This window comes from Balaenoptera ricei, chromosome 8, assembly GCF_028023285.1.
Source record: "Balaenoptera ricei isolate mBalRic1 chromosome 8, mBalRic1.hap2, whole genome shotgun sequence".
Lineage (NCBI taxonomy): Eukaryota > Metazoa > Chordata > Mammalia > Artiodactyla > Balaenopteridae > Balaenoptera > Balaenoptera ricei.
Genome location: NC_082646.1, coordinates 66,691,693 through 66,716,339, shown reverse-complemented (window position 1 = coordinate 66,716,339; position 24,647 = coordinate 66,691,693). Strand labels below are relative to the sequence as shown.

Sequence of the window (24,647 nt, the reverse complement as noted above, 5' to 3'; positions counted from 1 at the left end):
TTAGACAAAAATCACAAGTTGAGGCCTCCTATTGAACCCTAGAGGAAGCGATCCTGAAGGTCAGTCTTCCCTCTGTGCTCACTGGGAACCCTCTTCCATAAGGACACAGAGTGTCAGTGAAGCTCATGCAGGGCTGACTTCAGGACCCCAGACACTTGCCTCACCCTGGGAAGCAACTCATGGCTTAGGGACTGACCAAGACCAAGGGCATGGTCCAGCCAGGAGGGACCCGCCTCCCATCCTGATGCATGACCCAGTATCCATAAAAGGATACTGTCATCAACGCAGCTTAGAGACAGTGTCATGAGGGGGCTCTGCCTGGATCTGAATCCCAGCTCCACCTCTTATTAGTTCTGTGATCTTGGGAACACATTCGGGAACTTTCTTTGCCTCAGAGTGCTCATCTGTTAAAATGGCGATAATAATTGTTGCTACCTCATAGGGTTATCATGAGGAATAAATGCATTTTTATTTGTAAAGCACTTAGAATAATAATGACACATGGGGCTACTACATAAGTATTTGCCATTCTTATTAGTGGTTACAGTGTCTGAAGTCAGGTGTGGGTTTGAATCCTGATTTTTCCACATACTGGCTGTGTGACCCTGGGCAAGTAATTAATTTCTCCGTAAGTGAGATAACCACTGCACCAACTTCCTCTGGTTTTGGGGGGTGGGGGTTAAGTGAGATAAAGTCCATAAAGTGCAGAGCACACCGCCTGGTCTAAGGAACCATGCAGCGAATGGCGGAGATTATTACCAGGTTACAGCAGGTTGGCCCTGCAGTGTGAGGGCCCTGACCTCAGCTCCTGCAGTGAGTGCTGCAGCCTGGGCTGCTGCTGTTTGCCAGCCATGGGCCTTGCAGTTAGCCTTCCCTGGGGCCCACATTCACAACTGTGGCCCTTACGAGGACTCAGCTGGTCCTGAAGAGCCCTTGTACATAACTTGTTTTGTGGTGTGAGTATTTGAAAAGATGAGTGTTCATTGTCTGCAGACTCAGTGATGAGTCTTGAACCCCATCCCCTCCAACTTCCCTTGGCAGCTTCGTCCAATTCTGTGACAACGTATGAAACCTGCCAGACCTATGAACGCCCCATCGCCTTCACCTCCAGATCCAAGAAGCTGTGGATTCAGTTTAAGTCCAATGAGGGGAACAGCGCCAGAGGGTTCCAGGTCCCGTATGTGACATACGATGGTAAGCACTGTGAAGCTCAGGCTGCAGCACGCGTAAGAAGGTTCTCTGCTTTGAACAGAATCAACTCCTGGGCCAGCTGGTAGACTGCTGACAAGCACGCATGCTCAGAAAGGCAGGCAGGATACGGAGAAAGGACATTGCTGACTCACAGGTGCCAAGTTTTAAACAGGCATTTGGGGACACTGACTGCAAGGATGAAGAGATGTTTAGAAAGTAAATAAAAGTGAGCATAGCTTTGTGGGTCAGAACATGGGCGATGGAGTCAGCCAGGTTGGGTTTAATCTCTTCTGCAACTTTGTGGATGTTACTTACCATCTCTAGGCTTCATTTTCTCAGTGTGTAAATAAGGACAATCGTTAGACTTAATGTGAGAGTTCAATAGGATAATCCGTAAAGGACTTGGTGCAGTGCCTGGCACATAGGAAATACTCGATAAATATTAACTTACTACAACTGCAGCTTTTTTTATACAGAATCCTAGGGAATGAGGAAAAAGACCTGAGTTCTGGTCTTGTCTCTGCCACTAACTTGCTGTGTAACTTTGGGCAAGTTAGATGACTTCTCTGGTTTCATTTTCTTCTTGTTAAACGAAGGGGTGGCCTGTGTGAGCCCTGGGGCCCTACCAAGCTCTGAGACTTGGGTGACAAACATTTACTAGGAACACAAAATGAACTGGACCTTGTCCTGGAGGACCTCATAACCTAGTGGGGGAAGAGTTATCTGTTCATCGTGAACTTATTCATTCATCCATGCCACAAATATTTAATGAGCGTCTAGTATGCCAGGTATTGGGTGAGGTGCTGGAGACAACACGGTTAGTGACAGAGATACAAAAAAGAATATGGTGTCATAGATGCTACAACGGGGCAGGTACAAGGCTCTGTGTGAGGCAGAAAAAGGGGCAGCCATTCATTTTGCATGGGTTTTTGGAAAGAATAGAGCAAAGTCTCAAGAGATTTGGGTCTTGAAAGAATATGTAAGTTTTCTTATAAATGGGAGGAAGAACATTCAGGAAAAGGGAATGACATAGGCCAAAGAATGGAGTACCTGGCGTGTTGGGGACTAATGATTTGGCCAGTTGGTAGGGTGCATGGGGCTCAGCAGTGAGAGATGAGATTACAAGCAGGTGGGGTTAGGCTATGAAGAGTCTCGAATGCCAAGCTCAGAAGGGTGAACCTAATCTTATAGAGAGCCACTGAAGGTTTTTAGGCAGACAGGTGTGAAAAGTAGGTGTTTTGGAAAGACGATATTCTATGGAGTTCCTAAAAACACCTCACATAGTTTATTTCTAACATGTGACAAACTCTAGAATCATCATCCTGGTGCCTGAAACCATGTCAAACACTAAGACAAGGGCCCTTAGTATCAGACTCCTAGGTGGACACACATGGCTCCCAGGTGGCTCTGCTGGGATTCAGAGCATCTTATCTCCCCAAAGGCAGCCAGCCAACAACCTCCCCCATCTAGGATCAGGAAGGAGCCAGAAAGCCACAGAGACTCCAGAACAAATGTCACCAAAGTTCACACATTTTAGTCAGGCTGCTCTCAACTCTGTGACACATGAAAACGTCTTGATTTTTTTCTTTAATTCAAATAAAGGGTTGTAGCTTGAACCAGGGGAAATGACATATAACCCTGGTTAGGCCCACAAGAGTGTGTCTGAAATGTATGGACACCAAGGGGAGAAGAGAGGGTGAGGGTGGGATGAATTGGGAGATTGGGATTGACATATATACACTAATATGTATAACACAGGTAACTAATGAGAACATGCTGTATAGCACAGGGAACTCTACTTCACTGTACAGCAGAAACTAACACAACATTGTTAAACAACTATACCCCAATTAAAAAAAAAAAAAAAAAAAGAGTGTCTGTCACAGCAGAAAATAGTTGAAAACTGCTGTTTTGGCCACGCAGAAGCCTTTTAGGTCTTCCCCAGAGCCTATTTAATTTTTTCTTTCAACCTATATTTCAGACAGTTTTGATATCTGGTTCCAAGCCCAGAAGAATAGCAGTCACATTGAGAAGGGGCAGCTGAGGCTGCTACAGACTAGCCCACTGGCCTGGAGAGCAGGGAGCACTGTAGCTGTGGCTAACATGTGCTGAGCTTATGAGGACCAGGCATATGCCAAGTGCCCTTGACACAGCACATTCCTCACAGCCACCCATACAGTGGACACGACTCTCCTAGGAGATTTTACAGATGAGGCCACTCTGAGAGCACAGCAGGACAAAGTTGCAGGGGTCTTTGGGACTCCTGAGCTCTTACCTACAACACTGGAGTGCTTTTCTCATGACAGTTGGAGCAAGTGAGGAGACACAGTAGTTCTTTTTTTTTATAAATTTATTTATTTATTTAGTTTTGGCTACACTGGGTCTTCGTTGCTGCATGCGGGCTTTTCTCTAGTTGCAGTGAGCCGGGGCTACTCTTCGTTGTGGTGTGCAGGCTTCTCATTGCGGTGGCTTCTCTTGTTGTGGAGCATGGGCTGTAGGCGCATGGGCTTCAGTAGTTGTGGCACAGGCTCAGTAGTTGTGGCTCGCAGGCTCTAGAGCGCAGGCTCAGTAGTTGTGGTACATGGGCTTAGTTGCTCCGCAGCATGTGGGATCTTCCCGGACCAGGGCTTGAACTCATGTCTCCTGCATTGGCAGGCGGATTCTTAACCACTGTGCCCAACACTGGGGAGCCCGACACTGTAGTTCTTAAAAGCAGAGGAAAGATTTTTTAAAAAGACGGTGGTTTGGAAGCATTTGGGATAGTGGCAAACAGCTCTCTAGAACAGTGATAGGCATTCCTAATGGTGAACTCCTCATCAAAAGGAGCTAATTCTCTGAGGTAGAGACTCTGCAGCAGAGGAATTCAAGATTTAAAAAAAAAATGGTACCCTTATTCATATTTTATAGATTTTGTATTCACGAAAATGAAAGGATAAGAAGAAAGAGACCACATGAATAGAGGACCAGCGATATTGTACATGTATTAAATTAGTAATTATGAGTATTATCCTATGAATTTCCATTTCCCATCACTTGACCAGGGGAAACTTTTTCTCCCACACAGTTCCAGTGATGTTCTTATGATTTGTTTGGATTTGTTGCACATGATATGCATACAAAGAGGCATTCTTTTCTGCCTGGAATTTAAAAACGATTGTGTTTTGCATATGCTTGATTTGAATTATGACTGTAGGAAATAGGCTAGACTTTGAAATGCTACTGATGCCTCAAGGAAGATGAGAAATAAGAGTTGAGCAGCATGAAGGTCACTGGTGACCCCGACAAGCAGTTTTGGAGGAGTGGTGGGGGCCAGAGTTGACTGGAATGGGTGTGAGAGAGAAGGAAAGGAATCGAATTGGAGATAGTGAGTGCTGACAATTCTTTCAAGGAGTTTTGCTACAAAGGGGAGCAGAGACGTGGGATGGAAGCTGGAGGGAGAAATGAGATCTAGAGAGGGTTTTTTTAAAAAAAAATTGGAGACACAACAGCATGTTTGCATGCTGATGTGAAAGACCAGCAGAGAGAAAATTTCATCACGTAGGAAAGGAAGGGCAGAACTAGTGGAACAACGTCCTTGATTTGGTGAGAGAAGATGGAGCTGGTAAGCAAAGTGGAGGGATGGGTCTTGGCTGGATGTACAGAGGTTCATCTGAGGGAGGAAGAGGAGAGATGGGTGCAGACGCTGGTGGGTGAGAGGAGGTGGTGGGTGAGTCCGTGGAAGTCCTCTCTGATTGCCTGCTTAGTATCAGAGGGGTCACTGTTCTGCTGGCAGCTACAGAAGGGGCATTTCTCAGAACCTTATTTGAAAAATGAAAGAGTCAGCTTGGAAAGAACTAAACCATACAAATGCAAAATATGTCCTTTATTCAAACAGAGGACTACCAAGAACTCATTGAAGACATAGTTCGAGACGGCAGGCTCTACGCATCAGAGAACCATCAGGAAATACTTAAGGTGAGTATGTACCCGAGGGGGCCACGGCAGTCACCCACAGGGCTCGCCAAGCACCACCAAGGAAGGGTTTCCTCTTGCTACCTTTCAGACACTGAGCCTGCTCTGGGCTGAGGTCAGTTTTATATCTTCACCAGACTTAGTTTTTTAAAAAAAAAACTCAAGGAGCCATTTGTAGTGTTGTCAAATAAAGTTGTATTTTTTAATTTGGAAATGTGTGGAGGAGCAGTGGGAAACTTGTTTATTCAGAAATCCAAGCCAGCGGCAACTCATGTTTCCATGTTCATTCTCCAAATAGTTGAAGATTCTTGGCTCCTTGCTCATCCTTCAAGCCTGAAGTCCACCAAATTTTAGATACTTATAAGTATAAATAAACACTTGCCATATCACTAACGCAATAAATATTCCCCAAATTCCAAAGTTATCACGTGGTTTAGAAAAACAATTTTTTACATATTAAATTTTTAAAATAAAAGTAATATGTGCTCTTTATAGATATTTAGGAAACAAAAATTCGGGGAAAAAAGATAAAAATCAGAGGAAACAATTTTCACAAAGTGTTTTTCAGCTGATCAACCTACCGCCTAACAGTAGGACATTATAGTTCCATTGGCAAAATGTCATAATGTTAAAATATTTTGGCCCAGTAACAAAATTCTGTTCTTTTCAGGATAAGAAACTGATCAAGGCTCTGTTTGACGTTCTGGCCCACCCCCAGAACTATTTCAAGTACACGGCCCAGGAGTCCCGGGAAATGTTTCCAAGATCCTTCATCCGATTGCTCCGTTCCAAAGTGTCCAGGTTTCTGAGGCCTTACAAATGAGCCTGCCCACGTGCCACTCAGCACAGCACTGGGCTGTGGGCTGGTGGAACACAGCGATCTGCTTCTGCAGCCAGCATAGCCGGATAACGCTGCCTCTAGTAGCAGTGGCTGGTTAGAGTTCAATTTTTCTAGATAATACAGATATTTTGGTAAATTGAACTTGGTTTTTCTTTCCCAGCATTGTGGATGTGGACTGAGAATGGCTTTGAGTCTTACTCGCTTCTCATTGCTGTGGGCACATGTCTTGGATATGTCAAGGGCTGGCCGAGCTGGACTTCAGTCAGCTCAGGTGAGACTCACGTGTCCTTCTTGGTCCTCACTCCTCCTTGAGGGGGCTGCCTTGTCTGAGACTTCAGCTTCTTCCAGCATAGCCCTCCCTAAGGGAGCCCTCTGCATTCAGGTGTCGGCTCCGACCAGGCAGAGCAGGAAAGGGGGGAGGAAGGGAGGGAGAGTCCTCCAGGCGTCATCTACCCACCCGGGACCTGGGAGGACTCGGTGACTCCACCGCCTTCTCCAGCCTGTGTGACCTAAGTTTGATCCCAGAAGCTTGAGTCCTAAGCAGTGATCACTAAAAATTACTTACAGCAGAAAGAATTAGAAATAAAAAGGTAGAAACTAAGCACTTCCACAGACATCATAATGTAGACCTGTCGATGGCCTTCCCTGTTGCCAGTTTCCACCTCAGAGCAAATGCACAGTGCTTGTCTTACACCTTCAGCTGTGCCTTCAGGGCCCCACTCTTCTGGGTGCCGCGGTAGAGCCTGGAGAGTTCAGACAGGATGTGATCTCCTCGATGGATGAGAATCCATCCATCATGAAAAGGAGATTTCACACACCCCGAGTCAATACCGCCAAGGGTTCTCCTTCCTCCGTGGGCTTCCCAGCACAGGGCATGCGAGGTCCAGGTGCGACGTGGTACAGACCAGCCTGTCATGTTTGCCTTCCTTCCCCTCGCCAAGCTCAGAGCCTGACTGGGGTCCAAGGGCACGGGCTGCATGGCTCAGGGTGGTCTCAGGCCCTTAATGGTCACCCACTGCCGGAAGCACACAAATCCCGGCCTCTCAGTACCGCAGAATCATCTCACTTTCTCTCGGCACAGTGGGACCTCACAGTCACTTTCTCCCACAGGAATTTGATTTTTCAATATTATTGAATTTTTAAAAATTGAAATCCACAGGCAAAAATCTCATTACTGTGAATAAAAAAGACTTCTGTCAAACAAGCTGCCATTTCCCTAATGAATGGCCTGACTACACACAACCATAGTGTTTTATTTCAGTAGCAACTAACTCTGCACACAATCAATTCTCTACACCAAAGTACCAAAAAAAAAAAAAAAAGATTAACAAATAGTTTTGAAGAAAACAAAGATTATTTCATTTATTGCTGAATTCCCTTTTCACCTCAGTGTTTTGTTTTTTAACCTATTAATAACATTGAGTTTTTAAAAGCCCTAATCAAACTTTAAAAAATTTATTTGGATGGTCCTAAATACCCATTTCTAAGTCTCTCTTCAAAAATTTGAGCATCTTCATTTTAAAAAATAATCATTAATACAAGTACTTGGAATTGGTGATGCCGGAACTTGGCCTACATTTCTGAGTCTGACCCTAAGATGAAAATTCAAATGTAATATAACATGAGTTAATGACCTGACCGATGGCAGCAGAACTGCGCCACCCCGTCCAAGCATGTTAGTAACTTTGTCCTTAGGACTGTCTGATTCTGTATTGCTGGTTTCACAAGAAGGCTAGGGATGGCAGTACACCAGGGGTTGGAAGGAGGCTGCATAAACCTGGTCTCTGTGAAGCATCCTCCAGGAGCTGGGCCATGCATGAGCCACTGAGGCCCTCCTGAAGCTTCCTCTCTATACCCATCAACCACTCTGAGAGACTCTGTGGTCCCGTTGGAAGACTGGGTGGCAGGGGCTACTGTTGCTACCTGTTAAATCAATAAATAGTTATCAAACATCTGCTCTTTGCCAGGCACTGTTCTAGGTCCTAGAGATGCACAGTGACAGGACAGAGAAGGTCTTGTCATTTTAGAGGGAGGAGACAATGAACAAATCAACACGGAAAGTATCAGCTAATAGTAAGTGCTATGTTGAAAATTAAAATAGGTTAATATAACTGATGATGGTGTGGCTTCTTTAGGTTTGGGAAATGTGGAGGTTTCTCTAGGTAAACGGTATTTCAACTGAAAAATAAATGGCAAGAAGGAACCAGCCTTGGACAAATCAGGGGGAAGAACATTCCAGATAGAGGAAAGCCAGGTGCAAAGTCTATCAGCCAGCAACAAGCATGTGTGTGGATCACAGACTAGTGAGAAGGCAAGTGGTATGAGATGAGGCCAGGGAACTGGACAGGGGCCAGAGCACACTGGGCTTTGGAATTCAGAATGAGGGGTGTGGGTTTAATTCTAAATGTGTTGTGAAGCTTTTGGAGGGGGTTTAAACAGAAAAGTGGGGTGATCTGATTTATGTTTTTAAAAGATAGCTCTGGTTACTGTATGAAGAATAGGTTTTAGAAAGCAGGAACGGAGGCAGAGAGCAGTTAACAAACTACTGCAACCAACCAAGCAGCCATCCAGTGAGAGATGAGGTTGTCTGGGTAAGGCGGGAGTAGTGGAGAGGAGAGAACAGAAGGATTCTGGACATGTTTTGGGAGAGAGTCACCAGAACTTGCTGATGATTGGGTGGAAGGGGAAGGGAAGGACAGCAACTGAAGGTGACCCCTAGTTGTCTGAATAACTGGTAGATGGAGAAGACTGCAGGGGGAGCAGGTTTGGGACATGTGACAATCTAAAAACCTGCCTACAAATTCTTTGATGCTCCTTCCATGCAAAGTTGGGGGCCTTTTGCCCCTCCCCTTGAACCTGGGATCTGTGACTGATTAACCAATCTTATATGGCAGAAGTAACATTTTACTAGTTCCTGGGCCCAGGACTTAAGATACTGGCAATTTCCACTTTGTCTTCTTGTGAAACTCACTGGGACTTCAGTCACCATGCCTTGAGGAAGCCACAGCAGCTCGTGAAGAGAAACCAAGCCCTCCCAACCCCCCCACAGCCCAGCTGACTCCCAGGTGACAGCTGGCAAAACTTGCCAGCTCACCTTAGAAATGGATTCTCCAGCTGATGCTTCACTCAGCAGTACCCATTGAGCCGTACCAAAATGACAGACTTGTGAGCAAAATCAATGATTATTGTTGTTTTAGTCACTAGGCTTTGGGTGCTTTCTTATGCAATAATAAGACACTGGAAAAGAAGAGAAGATCAAGAGTTTAATTTTGGCCATTCTAAGTATGACATGTCTATTAGGCATCCAAATAAAGAGTTCAAATAGGCAACTGGTTCTATGAAGTCCCAGGAGCGCTCAGGGCTGGAATATTAATTTTAATGTCACAGAATAAAGAATGAGACAGGTTGAGGTCACCTGGGAAAAGTATGTAGATAAAAGACCAGTCAACTCTGAATTCTGGGGTTCCCTGTGTGGCCACAGGGACAGAACTTACAGGAGCTGTTGATGAAGTAAACAGGAAGAGGTCAGAGCTGAGCTTTGCCTTCCTTCCACGAGAACAAGTTTTGTGGTAGAACTCTGAGTGGGAGAGGAATCTGTACACGTCCTTCCCTCCAGCTGTGGATATTGTTCTTGAGCCATTTACTGAAGTGCTGCTTTTATGGCTTTAGCCACGTTTCCCTTGAGCTTCCAATGCTAATAAAAGAGTGCTTGCCTTTTCACACTAACAGATGATTATCTTCACTTTGGAAAATTGCTTCCTCTGAATCATTCTCTGAGCTGTTGAGTGTGTCATCTGTAGACACTCACTGGATTTAGGTTTGCAGGTGATTGTATAATTGTCATGTGGAAACTTGGGAAAGGCAGCAGCTGCACCACACAGAGCAAGGAATTGTGGATCTCTGCAGGAAGATGCACCAGGGCTGCTGCCTGCTGCCCACCACTGTAGACCGCTGCAACCAGTGGGCCTGTGCACCGGGAAACCCCGGGCTCCCTCCTGTGCCCCTCGATCTCCTCCTCAACTCAGAAGACATGCCTCTTACTGGGGCTGTCAGTATCTCTGCTTCTTTTCACGCAGGAGGATGGGTCCCAGGAGCCTTACCCAAGTCTACATCACTCTTAGTCAGTATTTGGGAGGCACATGGATTAGGTGAGGCTGGAGTAAAGCAGTTCCTCACCATGTCAAGGGAGTCTTGTTACCTGTGGCCTTCTTGCTAGGCAAACCATCAGCTGCCTCCAAATCCAGGTCCTGGGCGTTGCCACTAGGAGCCCACCCACAGGAAATTAGAAGCCTTGGAGAGGCTTCCTCCCTGTGTCATCTTCTACTCCAGGGGCTTGTGAAGCCAGCTCAGGGGTGTCCTGGATATTTGTGGTACCTGCTTCCTTCTCCCTTCAGGCAGTCCTGATCAGCCTACAGGAGACCAACAGCAGGGGCCTGATGGCCCAGTAAGGCTGCTCCTGTGATTGACAACTCTAAAGACATAACTACTCAGCAGGGATCACTTTCCAGAGAACACAGTAGGATTGAAATAGATTTAGAAAGTGAAACCACTCATTCACAGGCAGGTTGCTCTAGCTGAATAAAAGGGATACAAATTAAACCCACCTACTATAAACAATGATCTTAACTCAGCATTGCTTGGTTTTCAGAGTATCTCATTAGGGGAATGGACTACAGACCTTAGTTACTAATAATTCTTTGTTACCTGTTTGCTCATTCATTCATTTATACAACATATTTACTGAGGGCTTACAAAGTGCTAGGTATTCAGGAACTGGTGATCCTGTGATGAGCAAAATGCTCTTGTGGAGTTTAGATTCTAGTGGGGGGAGACAGAAAATAAACAAACATATAGTAAAGTCAAGTGTGATAACTGCTATAAAGAAAATTAAAAAGGGTGAAAAGATAAGAGTATGAGGAGGTGGTGGGAGGGAGCTGCTACTCTAGATAGGGTGAGCTCATCATTGGAATCATGAATCCAGCCCCCTCCCAGGGCACTGGCTCCTTAAACCAAGCCTGGCAGCACTGGCCCTGGCAAGTTCCTCTACCCACCCAGCAGGAACTTGACAGTTTGGCTCAGGCCAGGCTGACCAAAGCTCCAGCTTGTGAACAAGCCATTTTGCAATTCCTAGAACAGATGCCACCTAGTGGTTGTAAATGGAATCCACCTGTGTTTCAGTCATCCCACTGCCTTGGAGCTTAAGTGACCTTGGAGCTTAAATGCTCATAATTCAAGACAAAAATGTTACCAATGGGATGTTGGGGACTAGGGCTGTGGTTTGACAACTGATTGCATGTTTTTTCAAACAGCCCTCGGAATGTATCTGTTTAGATCTTTTCCTTCCCTCTGCCTGGCCTAATGACTAATGACCAGGTGAGAAGTCATTGATCTTCAGGTCCTTTCAAACTATCAACAATTCTCTGAATCACATCCATGTCCAAAGACACACACACACACACACACACACACACACCCCACATTCATTCATTCATTGTTATGGTCTCGGCACCATGCTAGTCTGGATACATATTCCTGAGACAGGAGGAAAACGGACTTGAAAGAATGGGGGGGGGGGGAGCTTCCCTGGTGGCGCAGTGGTTAAGAATCCACCTGCCAATGCATGGGACACAGGTTCGAGCCCTGGTCCAGGAAGATCCCACATGCCGCGGAGCAACTAAGCCTGTGCACCACAACTACTGAGCCTGTGCTCTAGAGCCCGCGAGCCACAACTACTGAAGCCTGCACACCTAGAGCCCGTGCTCCACAACAAGAGAAGCCACTGCAATGAGAAGCCCATGCACCGCAACGAAGAGTAGACCCTGCTCGCGGCAACTATAGAAAGCCCACACACAGCCACGAAGACCCAAACAGCCAAAAATAAATTAAAAAAAAAAAAAAATGAGGGGGAACACTCAGTCGCAAATTATAATCTTGTGTAATTTTCACCACGTGTCGTTTCAAGAGCTAACACACCCCACTGACTTGGAGTGTCTTCTGATCCTATATTTTATCCTAGGACTGAAGGATAACTTTGAGGCATAGTTTGGAGTTTTCTGTCTTTTCCTTGTGCAGCACAAAAAGCAGAAATACAAACCTACCTCAAATCTGAGCTTTGGTGCTATGTTTGCCTTATTATACACACTTTGTGGTTGAAAAAATATTAATAGTTTCTGAGCAGAAAATGGAACCAATGCCCCAGGGAGGATAGACCCAGCAATGTGTGACTGACACACTCATGGCCAGCAGAAGAGTGTGGTGGTAAAGAGTGTGAGCTTGTGGTGAACCCTGGCCGGGCCTGCTGGGCTCAGCCCTCTGCAGCCTTGTGTGTAACTCACTGTGCGTGACCACAAACTGGTCATCGTTACACAGTGCCAGTGCAGCTGCAGTAAATGATGCCTGTCCATTGCATAAAACTGTGGACAGTACAGCCAGATGGTAATGGTGGCAAAGGAAAAATATGTGCTCAGAATCCCAATGTTAGGTCCAGGTGACTTGGCTTGAGGAAGGCAGCTTTTAGCAGCCACATCAGGCACCAAAGCTGAAATTTTGAGTGATGTGGGTGCAACTATAAGAGGCTTGGTAAACCCTCACTCGGGGTTTCCAACGAGGAACTAAGGGGATTCAAGCAGCATGACTCACCCAATATTCCCCCTCTCAGTATTCCTAATGTACTTTTCTGAGAATGCATTCTTTCTGTTTATCTTAGTGAAAGATTTCTCAAAGATTTATGTTTCATAATGTTCATTTTCTCCAAGATTCCCATTATGTCCTTTGCAGTACCTGGATTTGTATCCCAGCTCTGCCACTTAATAGCTGTGTGACCTTGCACAAGTTACTTGACCTCTCTGTGCCTCAGTTTCCTCATATAGTAAAATAAAGAAAAAGATAGTACTTACTGGATAGGGTTGTTGTGAGAATAAATGAGTTCACACATGGAAAACTCTTAGAAAACTACCTGGAATGTAGTATGGGCTCAATAAATGTTAACTATCATCATCATTATCATCTTCCACCACTTCAGACTAGAGAAGTTAAATCCAAGATACATTTTAAAAATGGGTTCGTACTCTGCTAGTTTCTCCCATTTCACTGAAATAGAGAATCCTTTAGTTTCAGGCTTTCTAGTAGGATGTGTTCTAGGACCAGAAGAATTGGAGCTTGAAGTAGGAATGAAAGACCATAATGCCTGACTTGGGTTCTTCCACAGGACCTTCTGAAAACCCCTATCTTCCTGAGCTGGAAAGGAGAAGTGTGTTCTTCCAATCTCCTAAGACTATCTCTCTCAGATCAGAAACAGCACCCATATACAGAGACCTGTCAATCCATCATCTTTATTTCCAGTCCTCAGCCTCTGATGTGTGAAGATGGCAATACATCTCCTTGCTGAGCTCAGAGTCACACATTCTTCAGAGCTGCTCATCTCAGGTTTGATGTTTCCAGCATGACGAAGTCCAACCTTTGACCCCAGAGAGGCAGTGCTCAGGGCCATAGGCAGGTAAGGCCAATGAACACACTTACTTTGTCAGGGTGTGAATTCAGGTTCCAAAAATGAGTAATTTGCATGAGGCTTGTGGTCAGTGGGACAAGTCCCTGATGAGACAGGAGGACATAGGCCTGGCCAAGGTGGGTCTGACCATCATGTGCCTCAAAGAGCACAGAACTCAAAGCGAAATGTGCTAGTGGAGTGTAGACAGTCTGAAAAGAGAGAATTTCATCTTTTTTTTTTGATTTAAGACAGAATTTTATTCCGTTATGGTTTTCCTTAGTTTGAAGCGATCTTTATGGTATGTGAAATACCTGCTTGAGGGTCTATCCTGTGTTTACTTTTTTTTTTTTTTTGACATTCCTTATGGATCCCTTATATCACTGACATTTATTTTTTCGTATATTTCAACATTTTTATATATTCAATAGAAGATGTATGTTTTTTCACAAGTATTCCACATCGATCCTGCCATTCTATTGCACTTTCATTGAGTTTGAAACTGAATGCATTCAGGGACTTCCCTGGCGGTCCAGTGGTTAAGACTCCGTGCTTCCACTGCAGGGGGTGTGGGTTTGATCCCTGGTCGGGGAACTAAGATTCAGCATGCCGCACAACCAAAAAAAAAAAAAAAAAAATTGAATGTGTCCATGGGACTCATTTTGGGCAATGAAATGTGTGTCACTCTTGGTCACCCAAGAGAGGCTTGGGTCCCTTCTAGATTGACATTTTGAGAAAACAGCATGTGCTTCACCACACTCTCTTTTCCATATTGAGGATGGAGTAGAGTGGTGCCTCCTGCCCACCTTCAAACAACATGCGGCAGAACCAAAAAGCAAGTCTTCATTGCGTCACTGCAGCGTAACTGATAAACTTGAAAATTCTTTTTTTTTCAGTTATACATATACATGTATCTATTCTTTTCAGATTCTTTTCCCATTTAGGTTATTACAGAGTATTGAGCAGAGTTCCCTGTGCTATACTGTAGGTCCTTATTGGTTATTTATTTTAAATATAGTAATGTGTACATGCCAATCCCAAACTTCCAATCCCAGTTATTTTTTTATTTCTCTAAAATTTATTCAAAGTTATTCACCTCACTGTTAATAAGATGTACAGTTAATGCTCTGTGCCAGTATTATTAGGCCTGCTCATTGCCGGCAATGGACTTTGAGAAAACCCATTTCCTGACACCCAAAAATTAAATTACTCTTTTCAAAACATACCTAACTCACAATACTTGCAAAAGTATTACATGCATTTAAACTCTAAAGTAGTTCTGTGTAGAGAATATCACTATAGTTTTGAGTGTATATGTGTGTGGGTGCTGATAATTTTGTATTTTCTTTGGGAGTGGAAAAGGAAAACAATTCAAGCTGAAAAAACTATCCTTAAATATTCATTTTTATAAGTTTTATTAAAGAATTTTGTTACACCATTGGGAAAAGAACTCCCACTGCTTTTTTAAAGAACATGAATGGGAGAGGGAAAAAAAAAGCCAATAATTGTACAGTAAAGAAATCAAGCAATACCTTGATGAGATGATCAAAATTAACATTTTCTATAAAAGACAGATGGACAACATGTGGCTCCAGATGTGATACCCTGAGAGGAACATAACATCACCTACACAGTACTCAGACCAAGAATGCATAACCTCAATATCAATACAAGAAAACTGGATAAACACGAAATGAGAAATACTCAATTTTTTAAAAGGGAAGGGAAATAACTTTCACACCAAAGAAATTAAAAACTTTTGTGTTTCAAAGGACACCATCAAGAAAGTGAAAAGGCAGCCCATAGAATGGGGAAAAAATTTGCAAATCATATATCCGACGAGAGACTTAGAGTTAGAATATATTAAAACTCTTACAACTCAATAATAGATAACGCAGTTCAGAAGTGAGAAAATGATCTGAATAGATATTTTTCTAAAGAAGATAAACAAATGGCCAATAAGCACATTAAAAAGATGCTCAACATCTTTAGTCATCAGGGAAATGCAAATCAAAACCACAATGAGACATCATTTTACACCCACTAGGATGGCTATAATCAAAGAGACAAGCATAGGTGAGGATGCGGAGACGCTGGAAGCCTCATATATTGCTGGTAGGGATGTAAATGGAGCAGCCACTCTGGAAAACAGTTTGTTAGTTCTTCCACAGTTTAAACATAGAATTACCATGTAACCTAGCAATTCCACTCCAAGAGAAATGAAAACGTATGTCCATACAAAAACATGTACACAAAAGTTCACAGCAGCATTAGTCATGATAGCCAAAAGGTGGAAACAACTTAAATGCCCATCATTTGTTGAATGGATAAATGAAATGTGAGAAATCCATAAAATGGAGTAGTATTTGACATAAAAAGAAATGAAGTACTGATGCATGATATAACATAGATGAACCTTGAAAACATGCTAAGTGAAAGAAGCCAGTCACAAAAGACCATATATTGTACAATTCTAGTTATATGAAATGTAACAAATCCATAGAGACAGAACCTGTAGATGACAGGTTGCCTAGGGCTGGAGAGTTTAGGAGGAAATGGGGACTGACTGCCCAAAAGAAATGGGTACATAGTTTCTTTTGGGATGATCAATATGTTCTAAAATTGATTGTAGTGATGGTTGCCCAGCTCTGTGAATATATTAAAAAACATTGAATTCTACTCTTTAAGTGGTAAATTGTATGGTATATGAATTATGTCTCAATGAAACAGTTATTTAAAAATTAGAAATGGAAAAGAAGAGTTACAACAGACACCGCAGAAATACAAAGCATCCTAAGAGACTACTACAAGCAACTCTATGCCAATAAAATGAGCAACCTGGAAGAAATGGACAAATTCTTAGAAAGGTATAACCTTCCAAGACTGAACCAGGAAGAAATAGAAAATATGAACAGACCAATCACAAGTAATGAAGTTGAAACTGTGATTAAAAATCTTCCAAAAAAAAAAAAAATCTTCCAACAAACAAAAGCCCAGGACCAGATGGCTTCACAGGTGAATTCTATCAAACATTTAGAGAAGAGCTAACACCCATCCTTCTCAAACTCTTCCGAAAAATTGCAGAGGAAGGAACACTCCCAAACTCATTCTATGAGGCCACCATCACCCTGATACCAAAACCAGACAAAGGTACTATAAAAAAATAAAATTACAGACCAATATCACTGATGAATATAGACGCAAAAATCCTCAACAGAATACTAGCAAACAGAATCCAACAACACATTAAAAGGATCATACACCATGATCAAGTGGGATTTATCGCAGGGATGCAAGGATTCTTCAATATACGCAAATCAATCAATGTGATACACCATATTAACAAATTGAAGAATAAAAACCATATGATCATCTCAATAGATGCAGAAAAAGCTTTTGACAAAATTCAACACCCATTTATGATAAAAACTCTCCAGAATGTAGGCATAGAGGGAACCTACCTCAATATAATAAAGGCCATATATGACAAACCCACAGCAAACATCATTCTCAATGGTGAAAAACTGAAAGCATTTCCTCTAAGATCAGGAACGAGACAAGGATGTCCACTCTCACCACTATTATTCAACATAGTTTTGGAAGTCCTAGCTACGGCAATCAGAGAAGAAAAAGAAATAAAAGGAATACAAATTGGAAAAGAAGAAGTAGAACTGTCACTGTTTGCAGCTGACATGATACTATACATAGAGAATCATAAAGATGCCACCAGAAAACTACTAGAGCTAATCAATGAATCTGGTAAAGTTGCAGGATACAAAATTAATGCACAGAATTCTCTTGCATTCCTATACACTAATGATGAAAAATCTGAGAGAGAAATTCAGGAAACACTCCCATTTACCACTGCAACAAAAAGAATAAAATACCTAGGAATAAACCTACCTAGGGAGACAAAAGACCTGTAGGTAGAAAACTATAAGACACTGATGAAAGAAATTAAAGATGATACAAACAGATGGAGAGATATACCACGTTCTTGGACTGGAAGAATCAATATTGTGAAAATGACTATACTACCCAAAGCAATCTACAGATTCAATGCAATTCCTATCAAATTACCAATGGCATTTTTTACAGAACTAGAACAAAAAATCTTAAAATTTGTATGGAGACACAAAAGACCCCGAATAGCCAAAGCAGTCTTGAGAAAGAAAAACGGAGCTGGAGGAATCAGACTCCCTGACTTCAGACTATACTACAAAGCTACAGTAATCAAGACAATATGGTATGGGCACAAAACCAGAAATATAGATCAATGGAACAGGATAGAAAGCCCAGAGATAAACCCACGCACCTATGGTCAACTAATCTATGACAAAGGAGGCAAGGATATACAATGGAGAAAAGACAGTCTCTTCAATAAGTGGTGCTGGGAAAACTGAACAGCTGCATGTAAAAGAATGAAATTAGAACACTCCCTAACACCATACACAAAAATAAACTCAAAATGGATTAGAGACCTAAATGTAAGACTGGACACTATAAAACTCTTAGAGGAAAACATAGGAAGAACACTCTTTGACATAAATCATAGCAAGATCTTTTTTTTTTTTCTTGGTGTAGAATATTTATTTATTTATTCCATGAAACACTTAAAGTTTAGGTCAGTGGGAAATAAAGCAAGATCTTTTTTTATTTTTATTTTTTATTTATTTATTTTTTAAATAGGCTTTTTCTGGGAAGATGGAGTGGGTGAATTTTTTTTTTTAATTTTATTTATTTATTTATTTATTTATGGCTGTGTTGGATCTTTGTTTCTGTGCGAGGGCTTTCTCTAGTTGCGGCAAGTGGGGGCCACTCTTCATCGCGGTGCGCGGGCCTCTCACTATCACGGCCTCTCTTGTTGAGGAGCACAGGCTCCAGATGCGCAGGCTCAGTAGTTGTGGCTCACGGGCCCAGTTGCTCCATGGCATGTGGGATCTTCCCAGACCAGGGCTCGAACCCGTGTCCCCTGCATTGGCAGGCAGATTCTCAACCACTGCGCCACCAGGGAAGCCCGCAAGATCTTTTTTGATCCACCTCCTAGAGTAATGGGAATAAAAACAAAAATAAACAAATGGGACCTAATGAAACTTAAAAGCCTTTGCAAAGCAAAGGAAACTACAAACAAGATGAAAAGACAACCCTCAGAATGGGAGAAAATATTTGCAAACGAATCAACACACAATTAATCTCCAAAATATATAAACAGCTCATGCAGCTCAGTATTAAAAAAACAAACAACCCAATCAAAAAATGGGCAGAAGACCTAAATAGACATTTCTCCAAAGAGGACATACAGATGGCCAAGAAGCACATGAAAAGCTGCTTAACATCACTAATTATTAGAGAAATGCAAATCAAAACTACAATGAGGTATCACCTCACACCAGTCAGAATGGGCATCATCAGAAAATCTACAAACAACAAATGCTGGAGAGGGTGTGGAGAAAAGGGAACCCTCTTGCACTGTTGGTGGGAATGTAAATTGATACAGCCATTATGGAAAACTGTATGGAGGTTCCTTAAAAAACTAAAGATAGAATTACCATATGACCCAGCAATCCCACTACTGGGCATATACCCAGAAAAATACATAATTCAAAAAGACACATACACCCCGATGTTCATTGCAGCACTATTTACAATAGCCAGGTCATGGAAGCGACCTAAATGCCCATCGACAGGTGAATGGATAAAGAAGATGTGGTACATATATACAATGGAATATTACTCAGACATAAAAAGGAGCAAAATTGGGTCATTTGTAGAGACGTGGATGGATCTAGAGACTGTCATACAGTGTGAAGTAAGAGAAAAACAAATATCGTATGTTAACGCATAGATGTGGAACCTAGAAAAATGGTACAGATGAACCAGTTTGCAGGGCAGAAATAGAGACACAGATGTAGAGAACAAACATATGGACACCAAGGGGGGAAAGTGGTGGGGCGGGGGTGTGTGTGTGATGAATTGGGAGATTGGGACTGACATATCTACACTAATATGTATAAAATGGATAACTAATAACCTGCTGTATAAAAAAATAAATAAAATAAAATACAAAAATTCAAAAAAAAAGATTCAACAAAACAAGAAGATGGCTGACTATAAAAATAAATAAATAAATAAAGTATAGCATCTCTTTTTTGAAGCAACCCTAACTAATAGAATTATTGGTACCCAGAATGTCATCCCCCCATATCCTAAAAGATGGAATTCTAGAATAAAATTGCTCATATTTATTTTTAAAAAAGTTATTTAATAAAAAGATGGAGTGCTGTATTCTTCAAAAATGTCAGTGTCATAAAAGACAAAGCAAACTGTGGACATGTTCCAGATTAAATGAGGCTAAAGAGACATGACAGGGGACTTCCCTGGTGGCGCAGTGGTTAAGAATCCACCCGTCAATGCAGGGGACACGAGTTCGATCCCTGGTCTGGGAAGATCCCACATGCCTTGGAGCAACTAAGCCTGTGCACCACAGCTACTGAGCCTGCGCTCTAGAGCCTGCGAATCTCAGCCACTGAGCCCGCGCACACAACTACTGAAGCCCGTGCGCCTAGAGCCTGTGCTCCGCAACAAGATAAGCCACCACAATGAGAAGCCGACTCACCGCAATGAAGAGTAGCCCCCACTCGCCGCAATTAGAGAAAGCCTGCGCGCAGCAACAAAGACCCAACACAGCCAAAAGTAAATAATTAAAATAATCTATAAAAAAAAAGAAAAAGAAAGAGACATGACAAATACAACCCCTGACACTAGCCTGGATCCTGTACTAGAGGAATATGTCATAAAGAACATTATTAGGTCAATTGACAAAACTGAAACACGAACAATAATAAATAAAAGTATTGTATCAATGAAAATTTATGAGGTTTATATCTGCATTGTGTTATATATGAGAAAAATCCCTATTCCCAGGAAATATATAATGAAATCTTAGTGGTAAAGGGTCATAATGTATGTAGCTTATCCTCAAATAGTTTAGAAAAAATGTTTTGCTTGGGTGTGTTTGTGTGTGTGTGTGTTGAGGGAAAGCAAATGACACAGCCAACGGAGTAAAATGTTAATGATCTGGTTAAAGAATATACAGGTGTTCTTTGTATTGCTTTTATTTTTGCAAACTTTGGTAAGTTTGAAATTGTTTCCAAATAAAACCTTTAAAAATAATCACAAGGACTTATCTCCCCAGTCAGTGCAGAGCTGTGTGAAAATAGGTCAGTGAATGCTGTGTGAGTGTGTGTGGTGTGTAGATGTCTGCACGCCCAAGCACAGAGCCCTTGGCCTCTCTGCTGCCACTGCCCACAAGCCGGAGCTTGCCCAGTGAGGGCCACTGACCTGTCACTGTCACACCCAAGCCACATGCTTAGTTCCTTTGGGGGAAGGCAGTGGAGGCCTCCATGCTCCTGAGGTAGACAGAGGTAACCAGGTGCGCTGAGCTGCCCTGCAGGCCCTCTTACCTCTGGCTGGATGTGACAGAAAGAGATTTGGAGCCGGCCTGTCAAACCGAGGCTGTGCCGCATTCTCAGAAGCTTGCCATCTTTACAGGTCTGTTTCCAGACGGTAGAGCTCTCCCCTGGCCTCTGGTTCTCGCCCTTTCTCCATAGTTTCTCTACCTATGTTGGACAGAGGAAGGAAAGAGGAAAAGGACTCATATTTATTGAGGGCTCACTTTGTGCCAGGCCCTTTGCTTTACATGTTATCTTATTTAAACCACACAGAGCCGGGCCAGATGGATAAACTGAGGCTCAGAGAGCTGCAAAAACTTGGCCATGGTCCCACAGCAAGCAAGGAGCAGAGCTGCAATTCAATGCCAAGCCTCTTTCCACCAGACATTCTCGCTTGAGATACTGAGATTCCCCCCCACTTTTCTGTCCTCTTTCACTATCTTATTTGAGATTACATCCTGTTCTCATGCCAGGAAATGAAACAAAATCACTGCTGACAGGAATGGATCCAAAAGACCCAGCCAACTTTGGAAAACACCAGCGGGGCTGCCATCAGTCTTGTTTTATGAGGCTATGGTGACACTGGCAATTACCCTGAAGGAAGAAGACAGAGGTAACGCTTGTCTTTGCGTTAACCTGCCAAAGTCGACAGTCTTCAGGGCTGGGTGTCAACTTGGGGGCAACGTGTAGCCAGAGATCCTGGTAGACATACAACACCTGCAGGGGACAGCTGTTTGAAGAATCTTCCTGCCAGAGGGATTTGGAGTGGTACTGAGGGCACCAGAGGAAAAGGGGGACTCTGCAGCTACAAGGATGGAGATGGTGAGTGAAGGGGGAGATGGGCAGTGGCCATTACTTCCAGGGTGTGCCCAAGGGCAAAGTCAGAGCAAAATATGCATGGGTGGGAAGGGAAGGGGGATGAAAGTTCCTTGACTATCTCCTCTTTCTCCTCTAATCTTCTCATCTACTTTTCTGGACTCTCACCCCCAGCACTCATCCTGTAGACCATTCTCAAAGGTCTCCCTGTTACCTGAAGACCCAAAAGAGAGTTTCTAGGTGAACAGATTATAAGCCTGGAGCTGCTGACAGCCATCACACTAGAAGAACCGGCCTACAGTGGCATCAGCTTAGAGTTGAAACACATTGTTAATGTTGTTTGAGCCCCTGGATTCAGCCATGCCTGAAACCCCTGCACTTTTAAATTAAGGGGACAGTTTTCCTTTTTTTAAAAAAATTGAGGTATAGTTGATTTACAATATCGTGTTAGTTTCAGGAGCAAAAAGTTTTCATTTTTGCTTAGGAAATTTTCAGCTGAGTTTCCTGTCACTTATAATAAGAACAACATGAATAAAATCCTAACTGAAACAGCATCAGCTTATCTAGCATAATTTTCCAGGACGTACCCTCTATAACAGCCAAGGCAGGATGTTGAGGATTTTAGAACAGAATTTAAAACAGAATTTACTTCACATGGTAAATTCAGAATCCAGAGACACCAGAGAGAGGAAGAGAGGAGGCCAGCTGCTACCCCAGGAGACCTTGATTCCAGGGAGGGGGCGAGATGCTCAGGTCTGTAGGGAGGCTTGGAGGAAGCATAGACCAGGGCCCATTCTGAGGCTCAGCAATCCTGAGACTGTCCCTGGTAATTATGGTAGCTACCTTCTGCTGAGCCCTTACTACATGCCACAATGTGCTATGTGTATTATTATTTCATTTAATCTTCACAGCAGCCCTGAGAGGTAGATACATTACTAGCATCATTTTCTAGATGAGGAGCTAAAACTCAGAGTGGTGAAGTAACTTAGTAACTTACTAGTTGCATAGCTAGTAAGTAGAAGAGCAGGGATTCAAACCTAGTGTATCAAACTCCAAAACCTGTGCTTTTAACAACTATATTATAGTTTTTTCTAGATGGGTCAGTGGGGCAGGGGAGGTTGGCTATATGGAGAATTAATAATGATCTTTCCTTGGTACAGCCTTCCAGAATTTACAAAGCCCAATTTTATAAGCAATCTTGCTGCATCCATTTTACAGATGTGGAAACTGAGGCTTAGAGGTAGGAAGTGACTTGCTCAAAGTCATTTGGTCAAACGGGATAAACTGCCCAGAGGTCTGCAGTCTGCAGAAACTCATAGGGTGTTTACAGGGAGTGGGGTTGGCCTCACACCTTGCCCCATGCTTAAGAGCAGTGATGCTATCTGTCTGGCTGAGGAAGATCTCTGAGAGATGAGGGGACCAGTAGGTGTTGTGGCCATAGATCCAATTGCAGAACACAAATCCCACTATTAGCAAAGAGCTCTGCATTCACAAAAAGACTCTCAGCTCCAGCCAAGGCTCTATTTATTTTCCCGTAACACTTGATATGGACAAATTCCGGTTCAATCAGAGACATTCAGCTCCTGGTTTTCTGGGTAGGGGTGTGGGGGGAATCTCACTATGAAAGGAGTCCCTTTCTTCTGTCGGGCCATCCCCAACAAAAAGGCTGCAAGACTGAGCTGAGTTGCCTGCGGATGGGGAGTTGGAATCTGCCTGCCTGGCTTCCTCTCAGAGGAAAGTAGCTGTCCTGGCCGGAGCCCCAGGGGCCCTCACTTTTGGACCTGTCCTGATGCTTTGCTGAGCTCAGAGGCACCTATCCTAGAGAGACAAGGCAAGGCTGTCTTTCACCATTCCCTGGGTGACTCAGGCCTGGAGGAGTGACTAGGCAGGGATCCAGGCGACAGGACAGAAAGGCCCAAGGCAGCCACTGTTGTTCACTGCTGGAAGTGTGCCAGGGAACTGGAAGGTGAACTGCAATCCCATCCCCCCTTTGCCCCCCTCCAGGAGGCTGTGCGCTCAATGTGTGTTGGGGGACAGGGAATCCCTGGGGCTTCCTTGAAGCCAGGTGAGCAGCCTTCTGACCTTCTGGATTTATTTCTCTACAGGAATATGTGAGCTCTGAATCTAGGGCAAGTGCTGAAGGCAGGAACTGAGGGAAAGAAGCAAGGTCAAACCCAGCCCTTCCAGGTCTGGGAAGTCCAGCACAGGTTCTGGGGGCAGACAGTCTGAGGTTAAAATCCCAGCTCTACCTCTTGCTTTCCTCAGATAAGACCTTAACTTCTTGCTGTACTTATACTAGTATTTACTGAGCGCCTTCTGTGAGCTAGGGATTCAATGGTAAGCAAAAAATGGACTCAGTTGCCTTCTTGGAGCTTACAGTTAATTAAGGAAATAAATATTAACCAAACAACCAATAACGCCCCCACCACTACCACGAAAAAAAGTGGAACGTCCAGGAGAAATGCGTAGTTTATAATTAGGAAGAACTCATTCCCTCTGGGAGGTTAGAGAAGGCTTTCCTAAAGACATGACAGTGGAATTGAGGTCTGTTTACTACACAGGTTTGGAGGGGACATTCCACACAGAGGGAACAGGATATTCAAAGGTCAGCCATTTGGCAAGAGGGGCAATGGCTCCTTCAAGGAACTGGAGGAAAGAAGGCTCATGAGGCTGAAGTACAGAGTGGAGATGCAGGTGTGGGGCGGACCATGCAAGAATATGGGTCTTTTGAGAGCAATAGGAAGCCTTTTGTGGTGCTCTAAGCAGGGAGGTGAGATGATCACATGTGTAGTTTGAAAAGATTACTCTGGCAGCAGGGAACAATGGATTGGAAGGGAACCAAGGCACATTCAGGAGACCAGTTAGGAGGTCTCAGACATTTGCCTGTAAAATGGGAATAATGATACTATCTCAT

General features: G+C 43.3%; 1 protein-coding gene across 6 annotated transcripts in view; it reads left to right on the top strand.

Moving 5' to 3' along the window:
- SCUBE2 (signal peptide, CUB domain and EGF like domain containing 2) overlaps window positions 1-6,124 on the top strand; it is a 64,366-nt gene extending 58,242 nt beyond the window's left edge. For all 6 annotated transcript variants that reach the window (XM_059931088.1, XM_059931092.1, XM_059931091.1 and 3 more), the window contains 3 exons: window positions 1,042-1,194; window positions 5,066-5,145; window positions 5,813-6,124. In XM_059931088.1, the coding sequence (XP_059787071.1) occupies window positions 1,042-1,194; window positions 5,066-5,145; window positions 5,813-5,965 (386 nt within the window). In that variant the 3' untranslated portion in view covers window positions 5,966-6,124. The remainder of the gene's footprint in view (window positions 1-1,041; window positions 1,195-5,065; window positions 5,146-5,812) is intronic.
- The last annotated feature ends 18,523 nt before the right edge of the window (window positions 6,125-24,647 follow it).